Here is a 17,697-nt window from a genome sequence, read left to right on the forward strand (position 1 = left end):
CGCGGTCTCAATTATTTACTAGGCTGGCGGATTCCGGCGTGCGTTTCTGTGTTGGCGTTATGTTTCTCCCTTCCCACCTCATTCCGCTGGCGTTCGCCACCTCTGCGGGATAAGGCTGAATTTACCGCTCTGTAAACACGCGGGTGTTAATCGGCTCTGTTTTGTGGGGGAATCCCTCATAATTCATAATCGTAGCCGTAAAAGAAGAGCCTTGCTGCTGAGGCTGGGGATGTATATTTAATAAAGGCGCGCGATGTTACTACGTTTTCCCTCGCTGCACAGCGTATCGTTACACAAACCGATGGAAAGTAGGTCAGTAAAGCAATACAGACTATAACGTTGTGTTTTCGTTGGAGACTGGACATACGGTTTATCTTCATCACACCTCTTGGTTTTGCGTGACAGCCAGGTTATCCGAGCTTAATACCTTGATGACTTTCTATATATGCATGATTATTTTCAGGGCAGCTTGAGAAACGTTCGTTGGACCTGCAGCAAGTTTGGGGGTGTAGTAGGATGCCTTTGCCTTTACAAATTATCGTATTTATATAGATAGTTTGAAATAACAAAGGTAGTCTTAAAAAAATCACAGATTGTGGTTAAATCTTTTAACTGAATTTGCTAAAACAGCAGTTTTAAGAGTCCTGAGAGAGACTCTTCCTTTGTGTCCTGAAATGTGTATTTTCCACTTAGTTCTTTCATATGTTGGAGGCTGAAAGAGATGATGAGCGTGACCAGAGCAGTGACATGACAGCTGGGCTGTACAGTCTGTTAAAAATCCAGGTAGTTCTCTGGTATTTTTGTTTGTCATTTGCAAGGTACAAGGGAAGTCATAGACCTTGTAGAACTGAGTATGTAGTAATCTCACTCTTGCTGAGATTCTTTTTTTTTAAATGGAAATGTTTTTCTTCGTCTTTGTTTCCTTCCTGTGAAGCAACGCGGTTCTCCATGGTGTAAACATGGATTGTGGTAACTTGCAGATTAAGGATGCAAGTTGTAGCATGCTAAGAAATAACCGCATTCCCTAGGCAAAGCCATAGGATTTTTGTGGTTCTGTAATGGTCGAAGTTTATAAAGTGAGGGTGGTTGTGGAACTCTTTTCTGTATAATTTAATTCGTCATTAACAAAGGCACGAAGAACAAAGTACTGTTCAGGCAGTCAGCTGACATTCTGTGTAGGAGCTTTGAGCAATAATGCCAGATACAATTAACAGTGTGTAGGATGATTATGTAGCTGTTGGTCTCTCTTAAAACTGCTGCTTACCACATTTACAAGGAATTTAGTCTTCTGATGTTGTGTTATGAAACTGCTAGGGAAAACAAAACAGAACCTTAGTTACTATTAAGAAAACTTTTTGATCTTTTTTCCTCTTAATTTAATGTAAGTTTTGCCATGGTCTTTTGTTTTGCAAATATTCTGTACATCTTCCTAATATATGCAACATAGAAGAAAGTACTTTAAGGCCAGTGATTCTGCAGCCTTTGCGAAATATCTTTTCTTGGCAAAAAAGTTACTGTTGTGGCCAGTATGTGTGTTTTACTTCATATTTGTGAGACTAGGCTGAAAGGCATTGTGCAGATACTTCAGGGAGTGGATTTTTTTTTTTTTTTTAACATGCTTTGCTTGGTTTGCACACTTAATCAACCTAGATGTGTTACAGAATTGCAGGGAGCGTGTTTGGAAATGCTATGTAGAGGTGGTAATTTTGACATTTTGTCTTGAACATTGGCTTACTGGAACCATGTGGATTTTTTTCCCCAGTTTTCTTGAGTACAAGCAGAAATGTAAATAAAACGTGGTGCTTAGCAGTTGAATCTTAATCTGATTTCTCAAGTGAAGATTAAAGGGAAGAGCCAGATTTTCTGTTTGCCCCCATGTTAACTGTCTCAAGCTCTCCAAGCTTTTGTTGAAAGAATGTAGAGAGGAAAAAAAACCTCCCCCACCACTGCGCTTGTGGCCCAGCAAACAACTGGACCATAACTTCTCCTGTACTGAACGTGTGCCAGTGGGAAAGCATGCACTGCCTCAGTCTCGCAGGCATTTCACATACTTGTGTGACTGCAAGTTGTGTTCTGAGGCTCCTGAGGAAAACCAGTCAGGAGCCATTCATCGCTCTGGTTACCTTCTTCCTTGGAGAGGATAATGCATTTCTGCCATTATCCGTTGATAACCAGATTAGGCTGTTTGGAGGTGGCTGACAGAGTTGCAGTGCGGCACATCGCACGGTGCCTTCTCGTCAGGGTTTGGAATTCAGCGGTTTCCATCAGTATTTCCTTACCTTGTTGTCAGTCTGTGCTATGTGTTACTCTGTCATTTCATAGGTAAGGGGTGGCCGTGATCCCTAAATAATTAGGATCAAAATCATCTGCCTAAAACTGCGAATGGCCTTGAAGGGAAGATTAGACATAGGTTTTCTTAAGATATGCTAAAGATATTGCAGTCCCAGACATAAGGTATTTGTGGGCTATCTGAAAGCACATAATCAGCTTTGTAAGAGGACATATTTGGTGCACACATTTGTTGCACCAGTATATGCTAAGTGTGCTATTCTGTATTATAAATCATCTGCCTAAAACTGCGAATGGCCTTGAAGGGAAGATTAGACATAGGTTTTCTTAAGATATGCTAAAGATATTGCAGTCCCAGACATAAGGTATTTGTGGGCTATCTGAAAGCACATAATCAGCTTTGTAAGAGGACATATTTGGTGCACACATTTGTTGCACCAGTATATGCTAAGTGTGCTATTCTGTATTATATAATGATTAAGCATTTCTGTATTTATTAGTGTATTTTTATTTAAATGGCATACAGTGTAATGATGTTTCATGACTTTAAGCACTTGTCAGATTTCAGATGATAAAGCATATGTGACTGGTTTATGAATAGTAATTATCCTTCTATCTTACTACATATGCATATCAAATTATGGGTTTTGTCTTCTTTCAAAATGCTTCATTAATGTATGCGTGGTCCAAGAGCACAAGAACAATTATCTTCCATTCCCTGATGTTCTTCTGAGGGAAGGCTGTCTTCCTAAGTCTTTAATCTGATTAGTAGTTTCTGTGAAGTGTGGGTGCTGTGCAGCTTTAATATTTTACTTTTGACTGAAAAAGAAATTGGGCATATTAAAGGTGCAGAGTCTACAGTGATGTTTTTGAGACAGCAGCTTGATATACGTATGTATGTATACATATATATATGTAATTTTAGCACATGTGAATTTCTGAGGTGTGTTTCTCATTTTTCTTTGCTCTGGTAGGCTTTTTAAACCAACAGAGTCCTGTGAATGATGATAATGAAGCAATTACTACACTGGCCTAGAAATTGTTCAGGCTGGAACTGTGGTGCTTTGTACCATTCAGAGCTGTCTCCTGAGGGGGCGAATTTAGATAGTAGCAGAAGTTTTTCTGGGGGATAGAAATGCATCGCTTGTTCCCTTTTCTGTTCTTGTTTGGGCCTGTGTTTTTCTAACATGCTGAGTGTGCCTGCACCAGCTCCTTTTCCTGTAATTGCTTCACACTCCTCCTCTTCCGTTATGAGCAGTTGGTGGGCACTTTGGGTTGGGAAATGGCTTTACTCACTGTGCTTGACAGAGGAAGGACAAACACCGTGAGCTGGAATTCGATTGCTGTTCTGAACCAAACCAGTGCAAAGCTTCTTTTCACAGTAAGGTCATATGCTACTGCCAGTGATTAACATAGATTCTGAGTAGTGTTTTGTCTATAAAGTGCACGTACCGTTGCTAATAGCAGTAAAAGGACAGTGGGACAGTGAAACGACTGAGTGGGAGAGGGAGGGAATGTGTAAACAAGCCAAGGGCTATATGAAAAGACACAGTTCCTGCTCAGAGAAGGGATGAACAAAGCAAGGTTCAAGACTGATAGGAATAAAAAAAATAATTCAAGGAGAAAGTGTGCAGCTCAGAGCATTTTTTACTTAAAGCTGCAGATGTATGACAAACGCAGTTATTTTCTCAAAACCAGCATAGATTCTGGAGTGATAAGTGCATATGATTTTTTTAAAAAACTATTCTAGAATCATAACTACAAGTAAGTTTTGACTTTCTGTTTCTAAATGACGTTTTTAACATGTCAAGGAATTTTATATGTTCAGTTCTGGGGAGCTTGTGAGTGGTGGTGGTGGTTGTTGTTGTTTTCATTAAACATGAAACATGAGTCCACGACAAAGTTATCCCAGGTATGTTTAATCTATCATCCAAAAGTGTTAGTTGTCTGGTTTGTTGGACTCTGTTTCTATTAGTTTTTAAGAAAAGTTATATAAGAAAAAAACCGTGTTGGTGTTTTCAGTTTATATCCACGTGCCTTTGATTATTCCAGACTGTTGCTAATACTTCATGGTTTTTAGTTGTTGGGGTTTTATTTTTTAGAGGTGCATTTTGAAAAAAAAACACATTAGAATTGCCAACAGCCACAGGAGAAATTTAGATTCTAGTAAGGGTTTTCTTTGATAGATGTTGCAAGAATCTTCCACTTGACTAATTGGATATTTGCCCTGCAGGGTTTATTTTCATCTTTGTTATCTATGAAATAGAAGGAGTTTTTCCTTACTGTTACGTTATTTCTAATAAAGTCTTCCTGTAGGAAATACTGATGAGCAAGTAAGCTATAATTGGATCATTTCATGTGTCTGAAATTGCTTCAGAGGTGAAAGGTCTTCTGTAGTGTTGACCCGAATCAGCAACTCCGCTCTGTATATTGTATTTATAAAAATATCTTTAGTTTCGAGGAATAGTGGTTTAGGTTATGTGAGTTGTTGCCTTGCCCAACTCCTTCATCAAAATATGCTTTGGTAGCAACAGCAGGAAAGAGCAGTTTATAATTTGAAAGTGCCTTTTGAAAACCAGATATGTCTGTGATTCTTACAAGAACTAACTATGATTTAAAACTCAGAGGTGTTTTGCAGCTATATGGAGTAGAGGCAACAAGATTTTCATGGTTACTCGTTTAAAATTTGTCTGGTACAGTTCACATGTATTTAATTACTGTGAAAATTCTTCTGTTCTACTGAGAAACACTTAAAAGCTCTCAAAGTTATGGATAGCTAGAGCCTGAGGAAAGATGAGGGGAAGGATGATGTAGAACCAAGCTCTTAACAGCCTGCAGAAGAAACTTACTTTCTTGAAATTAGATATTTTTACTTTTGTCAAATGGTGAGTTCCATGGTGTTTTGTGGTTGCCTAAAAAAAGAACATGAGTAGATTTATATTTGACAAAATATCCTTTTAACATTATGGATTGTTTTGTGTGTTGACCTGATGAAAGTCCTTTGGTCAATCGACTTACACAATACAAGGTTTGCTTTTGAACTTAAAGGTCAAAAGCATTTATGTATATTGTTACTGTCTAAAATCTCTTTGCATTGTCGAGTTGATTTTTGAAAACTCTTCAGAAACGCTGAAAGAATCAGCCAGTGTGTATTATTTTGGGGTTGGATCATGTTCTCCAAAAGAATAGGAAAAATGGCAGCTCCTAAAGCTGCCAAGCTCTATAACAAGTATTTCAGATTTTCTAGATCTGATGTCAGTTTATAGCTTCTTGGGTTCTGGTGGGTTAGAGGCTGGACATGAGCCAGCAATGTGCACTCACAGCCCAGAAAGTCAACCATGTTTTGTGCTGCTTCAAAAGCAGCATGGCCAGCAGGTTGAGGGAGGGGATTCTCCCCCTCTGCTCTGCTCTGGTGAGACCCCACATGGAGTGCTGCATCCAGCTCTGGGGTCCTCAGTATAGGAAAGACATGGATCTGTTGGAGCAAGTCCTGAGGAGATCCATGAAGATGCTCAGTGGGCTGGGGCACCTCTCCTGTGAAGACAGCTAAGACAATTGGGATGGTTCAGCCCAGAGAAGAGCAGACTTTAGGGAGACCTTGGAGCACCTTCCAGTGCCAAAAGGAGGCCTACAGGAAAGCTGGAGAGGGACTTCGTACAAGGGCATGGAGTGATAGGACAAGGGGGAACAGCATCAATCTGAAAAAAAGCTGCATTTAGACTAGATATGAGGAAGAAATTCTTCACTGTGAGGTAGGTGAGGCACTGGAACAAGTTGCCTCGAGAACTTGTGGGTGTGCCATGCCTGGAAGTGTTGAAGGCCTGGTTGGATGGGGCTGAGAGCAACTTGGTCTATAGTGGAAGGTGTCCCTGCCCATGGCAGGTGGGTTGGAACCAGGTGATCCAGTTTTGAGGCGAGTTTGGTGGTCATACAGCCAACAGTTGTGTGCCACTTTTCTTGTGCAGAGATGAACATCTTTGTTGGCGACATGGACAGTGGGATTGAGTGCATCCTCAGCAAGTTCACTGATGACACCAAGCTGTGTGGGGCAGTTGACACGCTGGAGGGAAGGGATGGGACATCCAGACAGACCTTGACAGGCTTGAGAGGTGTGCCAAAGCAAACCTCATGAAATTCAACAAAATGAAGTGCAGGGTCCTGCATCTGGGCCATGGCAATCCCAGGCACATCTACAGGTTGGGTGGGGAAGTAATTGACAGCAGCAGTGAGGAGAGAAGCTTGGGGGTGATGGTTGATGAAAAACTCTACATGAACCACAGCGTGCACTCACAGCCCAGAAAGCGAGCTGAATCATCAAAAGGAGTGTGGCCAGCAGGTCGAAGGAGCTGATTCTCCACCTCTGCTCTTGTGGGACCCCACCTGGAATACTGCATGCAGTTCTGGTGCCCTCAACATAAGAAGGACATGGAACTCTTGAAGCAAGTCCAGAGGAGGGACATGAAGTTGGTAAGAGGACTGGAGCATCTCCCCTATGAAGACAGGCTGAGGAAGTTGGGGCTGTTCAGCCTGGAGAAGAGAAGACAAGACTGCATGGAGACCTTAGCAGTCTTCCAATATCTGAAGGGGCTACAGGGAAGCTGGAGAAGGGACTCTGTTAAGAACAGCAGTGATAGGACAAGGTGTAATGGGTACAAACTGAAGGAGGGTAAATTCAGATTAGATATCAGGAAAAAGTGTTCCTGTGATGGTGGTGAGGTGCTGGAACAGGTTGCCCAGCGAGGTAGTGGATGCCCCAGCCCTGACAGTGTTCAAAGCCTTGAGCAACCTGGTCTTATGGGAGGTGTCCCTGCCTGTGGCAGAATGGGCTGGGGCTAGATGATCTCTGAGGTCCACTCCAGCTCCTTAACAATCTGTGAATCTATGAAGGAATCTATAATACTAAGTTTTAATTGCTGAACTGCATGGATGTAAAATAAATTCAGAAACATAAATCTCTACATTTTATCTGCTCTGTGTTCATATTGCACTTTCTGGTTCTTTGTTGATCTGCTTTGCCATTCTACATTTCCAACGTGCAAATAGAGTTGAACACACAGAAATTGCCAAACTAAAAAATAATGCAAACATTTGCTGTGAAAATATTTTCTCTGATGATAAAATTAAATTTGTCACTGTCAGCCCCTAATAGTAAGTCACAGTTTAAGCTGACTGTAAACCTGCTTATTGATATTATATGGTACATATCACCTGGCCCCTCACTATCCCATATACTTGTGATAGATATTAGATATGCATGAACATGGTATCTATGTCATGCTCGTTTATGCTTTCTGTGATGCAACTGATAGTTTGAAAAATCAAATCACTACACTCTTAAGTGTTTCTCTATGACTGAATTAAGAACTGGAAATGTCGTGATGGTTTCTTTCTCAAAAGTTGTTTGATTGACTTAGCTGCAGACACTAATATGGTGGTCCTTTTTCTCACTTTTCTAAACTTAAATACATCAATAATACTAGTCATATTATTGCAATTTATGGATAGTGGTTTATAAATATAATGTGTTTTTGTGATAAATATAGTGGTTTTAAAATAGGTCATTAGATTCCCTGCAGAAAATGCTGGTGCTGTCAAGAGTGGATAGTTGTTCAAGCAAAGGGAATTTGTGCAGAAGAAAATTAGTTCTGAAGCCTGGCAAATGAAGACAGTAGTGAAACCAGGCCTACTGAGCAAAGACTAGTTGTTGGGTTACAGGGTATTTTAAATGTGAATAGTGGAGTTTATACTTCAAGAAGATATTTGAAGCTGTAGCTTTTTTAGAGGGCAACATAAGCAACAGATTGAAGTGTTAGGCCACAAATGAGGTCTGAATTCAGATGGGCTGCAACAGTTAAATAAACCATCAGTTTTGACAGAATTTGAGTCCTTTATGTGTGAAGTGGCTTACAGATTAACCAGGCATCAAGTCTCTTAAGTGTTTTTAAGCCTCTTTTTTTTTTTTTTTTTTTTTTTTTTTTTTTTGTTCATGTCTATCCCTGTTTTAAGTGAACTACCTACTTTCATTTTAATCAGTGTCTGGATAGGGAGATTCTCTAAGGGAGTATTCATTCATGTGCCAGAAATTTTGATTGCTTCAGAAGTTGCTGCCCTTCTCAGCTTGAATTCAAACCTTGCATAGGAGAGCAGAACAGCTGTGCTGAGGTTGGCATATTTTACTTTGTGCTAAACCAGAGGAGTAGTCCCATCGGTTTCTGTGTTACAGCTACTGAGTTGACCTATAATGTGATTAAATGGTCGGAAATTTTCAGTCTTTAATTCATTTGACAAGACATGTCTGTGTCCTTTCTACACCTTTTTTCCTTTCCCCTGCCCAAAAGACACATGACTTGTTAACATTTTAGCACTGGATGTAGTGTAGTGTGGCCCAAGTAGCGTGGCCTAAAACAGTGACATAGTACAGATGTTCAAGAACAATAACAGTATGAATTTTTTTTTTATATCTTGCTATTTGGTGTTGAATTCTATTTTAGGTGTTGCGTTGTCATGAATTCTGGAAAACCTGGTTATCTTGTTCTTTTCTTTTTGCTGATAAAATTGTGCTTTGGCTAATAATAGGTTCTAGACTATTAGGTTGATTCAGAAGGCTATTGAACATGCTTGAGGAAAGATGTAATTAAGGTGAGATTTTTCAAGCACAGTAATATTGGCTGCGTCTTCAGTTTTAAGTAAGTTGCTCTGAGTAACGTTTAGGAAATGTATAACAAAGGAAAGTCCAGTTGCAAGAATTTAAAACTAAATTATTTATTTAAACAAATTTAACTGAACTATGGCAATAATTTTACAGATGCTGTAAAGGTAAAAATTAGAGTGAGATTTGCAGAAACTGTTTTAAACTTCAATAGGTAAAAATTAGAAAATTACTTAGGTTTACAGGAAATATTCTAGAGCTAGAAATAAAGCTTTGTTTGGGAGTGAAATCAGCTCAGTTGCTTATTCTGGCTCATTGCAGCTTTATTTGAAATGTGTAGTTAAATCTTATCTTTCAGCTGGACAATAGTAAGATAAACTATAAGACTAGCTTTTCTTTGGGGTCAGGAAAATACTACTGGAGTATGTTACATTTTTTTCTGAATTGAAACTTTTCTGAACATACTCCATGAAACTATGGAGCAAAATGGGCAAATTATTAGTCTCATTAGAACAGGCCTGTATTAAATGTGGATAATTATTGTGTCATGTGTCACTCCTAAATATTTCTTTTCTAAATGTCTCTTATCAGGTCTAGTGTCTTCTTTCCAGTTTTTACTTCTTCCCTTTTGTCCTATTCATTAAGAGTCATGTTTTAAAAAAAGACCAAGCACACAAGCCAGAACAAAAAAAACCCAAAAGCACATCTGGTGTGAGCTTCTTTCAGTGTGCTGAGGCAGATGGATGGATTCTACTTCGCTTGTTGAAGAGTTAGGGGAACTTTATCAGAATTTGAGGTTGGGTCAAAAGCAAAATCTAACTGATAAATATTTGCATTATTCCTGTTACTGATTCTTGCTCCCTTTACTTTCTGCCTTTTTTCATTCTTTTTTTTGAAGACACTAGTTCCCCAGAACTGCCTGGAAAAAACAGCATGTAAAGGAATGCCTTTGTCTTTAGTGTGTTGGGGGATTTTTGAACCAAGTTTTGTTATTTAGCAACTGTTCTCATTGGTATTTTGTCTTCCCCGTTCCCCATGTGGTTACTGTGGAAAAAGGAGTCTCTCTGGTTAAGAGTATGAGATTTTCCTGATGAGCATCAGAATATATTGCACAGAACAAGAGAACCATTTGCTGATATTGAATCAATGGTACGTTTGCCTCCTTCAGGAATGCAAAGAGAAACAGAGGAGGTAACGTGAAGTAAATTTAATGAGGCCACTTGCTGATGGATTTACTTTTGTGCCTACACTGTTGCCTTCTGAAGAACCACTCTCAATCATTGTGGGAAGCAGGTTTTTGTTTGTGAATGAGTATTTGTGTGCTGATGGTTCCAGATCACTCTCCCAGCTCTGGCACAGGGGGAATGCCCAGGAATGATGCATTTATGGTACATCCAAAGCATCTTAGGTGCGATTTATGGGTCCAGCCATAGGTGTCTAGTGCCACTTGAGGTTCCTTTCAGTATCCACACTAACCACGCGGAGCAAACAGGCATGACACGAGACCCACAAGAGATCTGTGGCCTTCTGGAATGTCAGCTGGCTGCCAGACAGGATACCCAGGACTGTCTAAACTGGTTTTAGATGACTGTGCTTAGGCAAATGAATCCTATCCTTTGTGTCAGGACAAACAGATTTGGACTGTATGGAATGCCTGATGTGTAAGGGATAAAGTGCTCACTAAATGATGTGGGGCATTGGCTTGAAGTATGGATTAGAAGGATCAACTAACTTGATGCATGTGTAGTGCTTGCAGCTTCATTTTCATGCTTGACAGAAATTGCTGTAGGCCGCACCAGTTCATCTGGAATTGAGCTAATGATCCAGTCCCAGATGTTCCAAGTAATTGATGCAGTCTATATTTATAAATCACTGAAGGGAGACTTGTAGTTGGTGTCTTGGTAGGCACAGGATGGGGGAGTGACTTGGAAAATAAGGAGTTCATCTACTTATTGTTTTGCTTGGGCAGGATTTCACAGTCATCATAAAGAGTTTGTGGTGTGAAAGAGGAACTGTTAGCAGCAGTTCAAAAAAATTTAGTATCTGATAGCAATACTTGGAAGTAAAGTTGATACAGGAAGGGCATGTTTTCAACAAAAGTCAAAGCAGTTTTATTAAATATATAAATATTAAATGCACTGTATTCTCTGGTCTGACTGTTATTAATCTACAGTAAAATACTGCAAGTGGTATTTGCAGCGCCAGTAGTGTTATATAAACATATTGCTGCTTCTGGTACCAGTATCAAGATTTGTATTTATGACCAGCCTTAGTTCAGTGTTACTGCAGGGGATCCATTTTTTTCTCCCCTGTGGTGTTACTTGGGGATTTGCTCTAAGGTCAGTTACCTTCTGATTCACTGCTGCTGAGTAGCACAAGTAGAATTGTAAATCTTGTATTTGTACAGCCCTGTAGGTGATACTGTATTTCTTTCTTCTGTTATTGACTCTGACTTATAAAATGTTAGGTATTAAACATCACATTAATTCTATGAATCTTAAAACTAGCTAAGGTGAAGGCTTGAGTTACAGTAGCAATAAATGTATTTTTAATTTATTTTAAAAATAAAATATATATTCTCTCTGGATTTTAGAAGCTTTATATTCCTCTCTAGATTCTTGTCACTGGATATATCTGTAATTACAGTTTACTCTTCTATACCTGATTCACAGCAAAGAGATTGTTTAAAAAGTGTTAAGCATTTGGAGGACTAAAATGTTCTTTGACTATCAGTGTTTATCCTTGTATCTCTCTGAATACTTGAGAAAACATACACTATGTATTTGTGATCTGGCCCACAAGAGTAATGCTACAAGGCACAAAGAGAGCACATATATTTTGGTTATTTTTAGTTCAAACTGCATAGTTTGTTTCTTAACAATTTTACTGTTCAAACCTTTGCAATAGTTCAGAATTTTGGACTTCTGTCTGGATTTCATCTTGGAATAACTTTGGTAGATCCCAGGTTTTGAAGTGTAGTGGTCTCTAGGCTCTGATGTGTTACGCATGTTGGTTTGGTCGATCTATTGCTGGAAACATTCCTTTGGCAGCTCTGTAACGTTTTGTAGCCATGAACAGCAGTACCTACAGAACACTCTTCTGTGGTACACATCTCTTCCCTCTCTTAGAAAACTTCTGTTTCTCGGATGCTGAATCTTGTGGCTTTAGCTTTCTGAATATAAGAACAACATTTTCTTGAATCTTTTTTTCCCCTTGCTTTGAAGTTGTTCATCTGGAAGATAATTTGTACTAGAGTGAGAACATTTGTTGCTTGTAAGGTTTCTTCAGGAGGTTTTGGCAGTACTAGATTCCAAGCCCTTCTCTGTATGGTGTGCTTACTTCCAAAGCTCTTCTTGCCCATTAGAATTTAAAATTAACATCCCAAGTACACAAACAGTGTTCTGAGATTTAACTGAGGCTCAGTGTCTTTCATTTGTTTTTCCTTTAAGATGTTCTGCATGTTGCTAGCAATTCATGCAGCTTTTTATTTTTAGTACCTTGGAGCTTTGTTGTAAAGTGCTGTTTGGATAGTGCTTTCTCAGCTGTCAGGTGTATTTGCATATGTAAAATTTGATACTCTCAAAGTGTTAGGCCTTTTAAATAACCTAGAATGGAAACTATCGAGCCATTTTAGAATGAAAAAAGTTTGCATCCTTCAGATGAATTTGTTTTGAAGCATCAATTACGTTTAGGCTTTTATGACTTTTGCTGTAGAAATTAATTTTGTTTGCATAAAACCAACATTACAGTCACAGTTTGATGCTGACAGTACAACCATCATTGTGCTCTGAATGTTGGCAGTTAGGAGCTCCATCCCTGGTCCTTTGGCTAACCAAAGGCACATAGTAAACACGTTCGGCTCAGATGGCTTGAGCAGAACTGCACCTTGATTATACCCTGTGGAGCAACAGTTACAGCCTGAGCTGTGACTCTCCATGATGAAGTACATGGAAATGCTTTTATAAGAACTACAGACAAGTGTATCATTGCAGATGAGCAAGAGCACATGGAATGCACATCATGCTAGAAGCAAATATAATGCTTTGGTTTCATTAAGTGCTATAAATACTGACTTAAGGCTTCAGATCTTCACAAATAAGCGATATAAAGCTTATATCTGGCAGTGTAATGTCCCTAAAGATCACTTGGGATTTTGATGATGTTAAAGCCTAGGGAAATAAAAGTGTAAAGACCTAAAAGGGTGGGGAAAACCTCTGGTTTCTTTTTAAAAGACAGTACAAAATTTTACCTGCATATGTTTATTTAAAAACAAACAAAGCAACCCAGAACAAAAGAAACTTAGCTGCAGTATCACTTTAGCCTTAATAGTGTTAAAACAGCTATTAATTTTATATGCTTATGGTACTGTGCTATTATTTTGGAACACTTCAAGTCACTGTACCTCAGTTTTTAATTTATTTTAACATAAACCATGAAAAATCTGGTTAAGATCGCCCATGTATCAGTGGTTATGATCAGTTCTGTGTACCTCAAAAAAAAAAAGGGATTTATTTTAAAAGCTGGGTTTCGTGTGGACTGAAAAACTGTATGAAACTTTTTCATAGTGTAAGGTTTTTTATAACTGGATGAAAAAATTATTCTTTAAGGCAGAGTAACTTGACAATATTAACATAATTTAATGCATTGTCCTCTAATGCACACAGCATGTCAGTGGCTGGAAGTGCATTTTTTTCTGAAATTGTGTGCATGTTTTGGGGTTGAGCAGTAACTTCTACAATTCCCCATCGTTAATATCCTCCAAAATGAATAGTTTGGTTAAAATAATACTTATCAGAGTCATTGGTTACAAAAGTACACTGTTGTTTGGAGTTGTTTAGATTTTTCTTAATGAGGAGGCCTTGCATAGATGAGCAAATGCTCACTTTCTGTTTTTAAGACTGTATTGTAAATAATCTTATTGTTTCAAAGGCTTACTGTGCAATATTTGCATATCAGTGCTGCATTGTTGTGCTCTTGGGTAGTAGCATGAAAGTCTGGCCTGTTTTTTTAATCAGATTTTAAAAGTGCGGCAACAAAAACATTTTTACTTGAAAAGCATGTTTACACTTTTAGTCGGTTTCCATGATTCCATATTCATGTGTCAGCGTTGATCTGTTCGTGCTGTTAAAAAATCTGCAAGGTATTTCTTCATGCTATTCTAAAATTACCTGTAGTGTGGCAGGTATCATAGATACCAGCCATTACCATTTGCCCTTCTTTTGCCCTGTAGTGTGGCAGGTATCATAGATCCCAGCCATTACCATTTGCCCTTCTTTTGTGGTGTTTAGCTCGTTGCACTTGATCTGGCATTTGGATTAGTGGTTTTCCTTGCTCAGAAATCTTCATGTCTGGTTCTATTTAAGATACTGGGAGTAAAAGCATCAGGAATCAAAATGTATTCTGGCTCAGCCCTTATGCTGAGCGGGAGTGCTGTTTCCATGGCAACACACAGACCTGGGGGGGGTGGCTGATGCCTTGTCCATGATTCGGAGAGTTTACGGATCCAAACATGATTATTCCTAGCAAGATTCTCTTAAAAATCAATGTTTTTAGGAGAGAAGGCAATAAAGTTAATGAGAATTGTTAATATCCATCCATATATTTCTTGTGATGGTTTCTTTCTTCAGTCATGGAGATTTGTTAGTGCAAACACAGCTTTTGGCACATGCTAAGAAAATGCACTAACTATAGCAGCAGTGTTCTTAGAGGCATTAAATACAGAATGTCCTAATGTTGGATGGTGCTGCAGATGCTACTGGACAAAACCTTGGTTTACCCTTTTAATGCAAGCTGCCTCCCTCTGGGAGCATATATTGTTAAATATAGTTGACATTTCACTGGGAGCAAATTGTGAATAAGCAGAGGGTAAACAGTTACCGTTTCAGAGATGATAAAGCTTTGCAATTAATTTAGGTTTTTTAGAAAGGACAGGTTTTAGAGCAGGTAATACCAGTCATTCATTACTGTAGTGCAGCTGTGTCTCAGCCTCGCCCATTTTATTTATTATAGGAAGCATAGACCGATGCGTTTTCTGTGCTCAATTCCTCTTCCCTAAGTCACTTGAGAAACCATTGCATTCTACCGTTGGAATATGCTGGGGGGTGTTTTAAGGCAAAATATTTTGTATTGAGGCTATTTATTTAGTCACTGGAGATGAATTTCTCTCCTGATTAAAAATACACAAACCTGAAATTACAGGAGAGAGGAGTGCAAACCCTGCAATATCGTCTGCCTGGCTAATTTCTTTGGAATAGTGGCAAATAACCCTGTGTGGGAATGAATTTATTTGCATGGAGAATTTTCACCTTTTCCTCTGGCGTTGGCTCCCAGAAGATGATGTCACCTTGCAGCTCATTGGCTGTGCAGCACCTAGTGCAGGGAAGGGAGAGAAAGATGCCGGCACAAATCTCAGTGGTGGATCCAGGGTGTTTGCAAGCAGTTTTTGATAGAATCTTTGATTAGTATGAAGAATTTACTGCATGTGGCCATGTGAGGTGCTGGGTCCGTCCTTGGGAGAGGGGATTGAAGAGCTATCAGAGGAATGAGGCGACTGATTTGCAAGAGGATCTGTGATTGTAAGTTGAAAAATCTGGGTGGAAGGAAAGAGACAGGGAGTGCTAGTTAGACACATTGTGGGAGGATGTGTAGCAGAAAATGCTTGCATGAGTAAAGGAAGAAAAAGGAGAAGCATTTGTCTTTGGTAGACTGGAGTGATAAAAATGATATTAAGTGCTTACCTTTTGGGAAGATATTAAGAAATGGTCAAAAAAATTCGATCCGTGCAAAGATATTTGCCCTTTGTGAGAACGAATGTGTAGGATTCATTTTTATGCTGGTTTACTGTGGTTAATTATGAAGGAAAAATGATATTCTCTAAGAACTGAAGATGTAGAAAATGCTGTTTATTTCTCATTCTCATTTTATTCCTAGCTCAGAGACAGAGGACAAAGTGATAAATACTTGGTTTTGTTCATGTATATTGTGAATTTCTGTGAAATGTGAAGCAAAATAGTTGATTAGGAAATCAAAACACACCCATTCTAACAGCTGTATTTTTATTTAATGTATCCTTTTATAGACAAAAGCTTTGATGATGAAGAATCAGTGGATGGAAATAGGCCATCATCAGCTGCTTCAGTCTTCAAGGTTCCGGCACCTAAAAAGCCAGGAAATCCTTCAAACAGTGCAAGAAAGCCAGGATCAGCTGGTGGGCCTAAGGTTGGAGGTAATGTAAAGCTATTCAGATTCTAATCAGTGTTCTCAGAAACCTTGCCAGAGCAGGCACAAAACAGAGAACTTTGGAAGGTGATGTTTAATTCATGACTGCAGTATTTTTGTGGAGCTGAGAACAGTAAAAGACCCTGTTTTATGTAATTATTCATATGTAAAGGTGTGTGCATGTCTGTCTGGTTGTGTGAATGTGCATTTAGGTTATAAAGGCCTCTCTCATGTTATAAATAAAATTAACCTTTGGAGATGTGTTGCTGAAGTGAATATATGGGTGTCTTTGCTGGAATCCAGACTGCACTTACTGTATATATAAATATAATGTGAAATTCTGTAGTAGGTCTGTGGAGATGAAATTTTTACTGTAGGTCTGCACTGTTCCACATGGCCAGAAAGGACCAGCCATCGCCCACAGACCTCAGCAGAGGTGTGCATTACATCTGAATGACTTTTTATTATTATTCCCATAACTGTCAGAGTATTGTGAAATTGCTTATGGAAGATAAAAAATGAGGGCCAGAGCCCTTGCCAGCATGTTTTTGCATGGTATGATTTCGAAGCAGTGTAATGAAGAATGCTTACTAATTATGGTCTTACAACAGGGAAATCCGCAGTTTTTTAGGGCGGGGGTAATCTAACAAAAGCAACTGTTTACTGCTAAAGAAGTGACAGCTTCTTTTGATGGTTCATGTGCATGTTCAGAGAAAAACATGTAATTCTATGGAAATACACCATACTTGAGGTATGGCATTTTTATGAATAAATGATTCTTTCAGTAAGGGGGGTTTGTGAAAGTAATTTTTTCATGTTCCTGTTCTTGTAACATTCCCATATGTGATCTGCAAAGCAAGGATAAAATTTGAAAGATGCACAAGGCAAACAAGCTGCATTAAGTATTTTAACATTACTAAGATACAGTTAATATTTTGACAGTTTGTTGTTTTTTGACTATGATCTTCCGAATTCTTAATAAATTGAAGATTTCCATGGGGCTGGATCAACACTGTGATAGTATAATTTAGAATTCATAGCAGTATGAATCAGAAAGTACCACCTAAAAGATTTCCTGAAGGAAATTATCCCTTTACATTGACTCTTAATTTTAATTATTATTTATATTATTGAACATGTAATATTAGTAAGTAATAATAATATAGTCTCCTTTAACCTGAAGCATGGTAGTTTTTGCATGCAAGACTAACATACACAATACCAGTACTGAATGCTCAGCATTCCTGTTTCTTTCAGTATGGGCTTCTTGCATTAATATTTGTTAAAAATATAGGTGTTTTACGAGGGTTTTTTTTTTTAACATGTGCATTTTCACTTTACATCTCTGCAATAAAGACATGGAGATACAAGAGCAGGGGAAGAGAAATAAGAACAGAATAATCACTTGACTGGGTTTTTTCACTTTATTTAAAAATTCAGTAGTAAAGGAGCTTAAAAAACCAAAGTATTATTACGTTGGGTTTTTTCTGCTTTTCATATGTTGCTAAACTTGAAAAAAAATTTGAAAAATACATGGAATA

The 17,697-nt window shown here is 38.6% G+C and overlaps 1 protein-coding gene across 1 annotated transcript in view; it reads left to right on the top strand.

Moving 5' to 3' along the window:
* Positions 1–16,016: 16,016 nt before the first annotated feature.
* Positions 16,017–17,697, top strand: part of CLASP2 (cytoplasmic linker associated protein 2) — a gene marked incomplete at its 5' end in the record, with an annotated part of 86,772 nt that continues 85,091 nt past the window's right edge. The window contains one exon of the mRNA XM_009084257.1: positions 16,017–16,163. Within this exon, the coding sequence (XP_009082505.1) occupies positions 16,017–16,163 (147 nt within the window). The remainder of the gene's footprint in view (positions 16,164–17,697) is intronic.

This window comes from Acanthisitta chloris, unplaced genomic scaffold, assembly GCF_000695815.1.
Source record: "Acanthisitta chloris isolate BGI_N310 unplaced genomic scaffold, ASM69581v1 scaffold2521, whole genome shotgun sequence".
NCBI lineage: Eukaryota > Metazoa > Chordata > Aves > Passeriformes > Acanthisittidae > Acanthisitta > Acanthisitta chloris.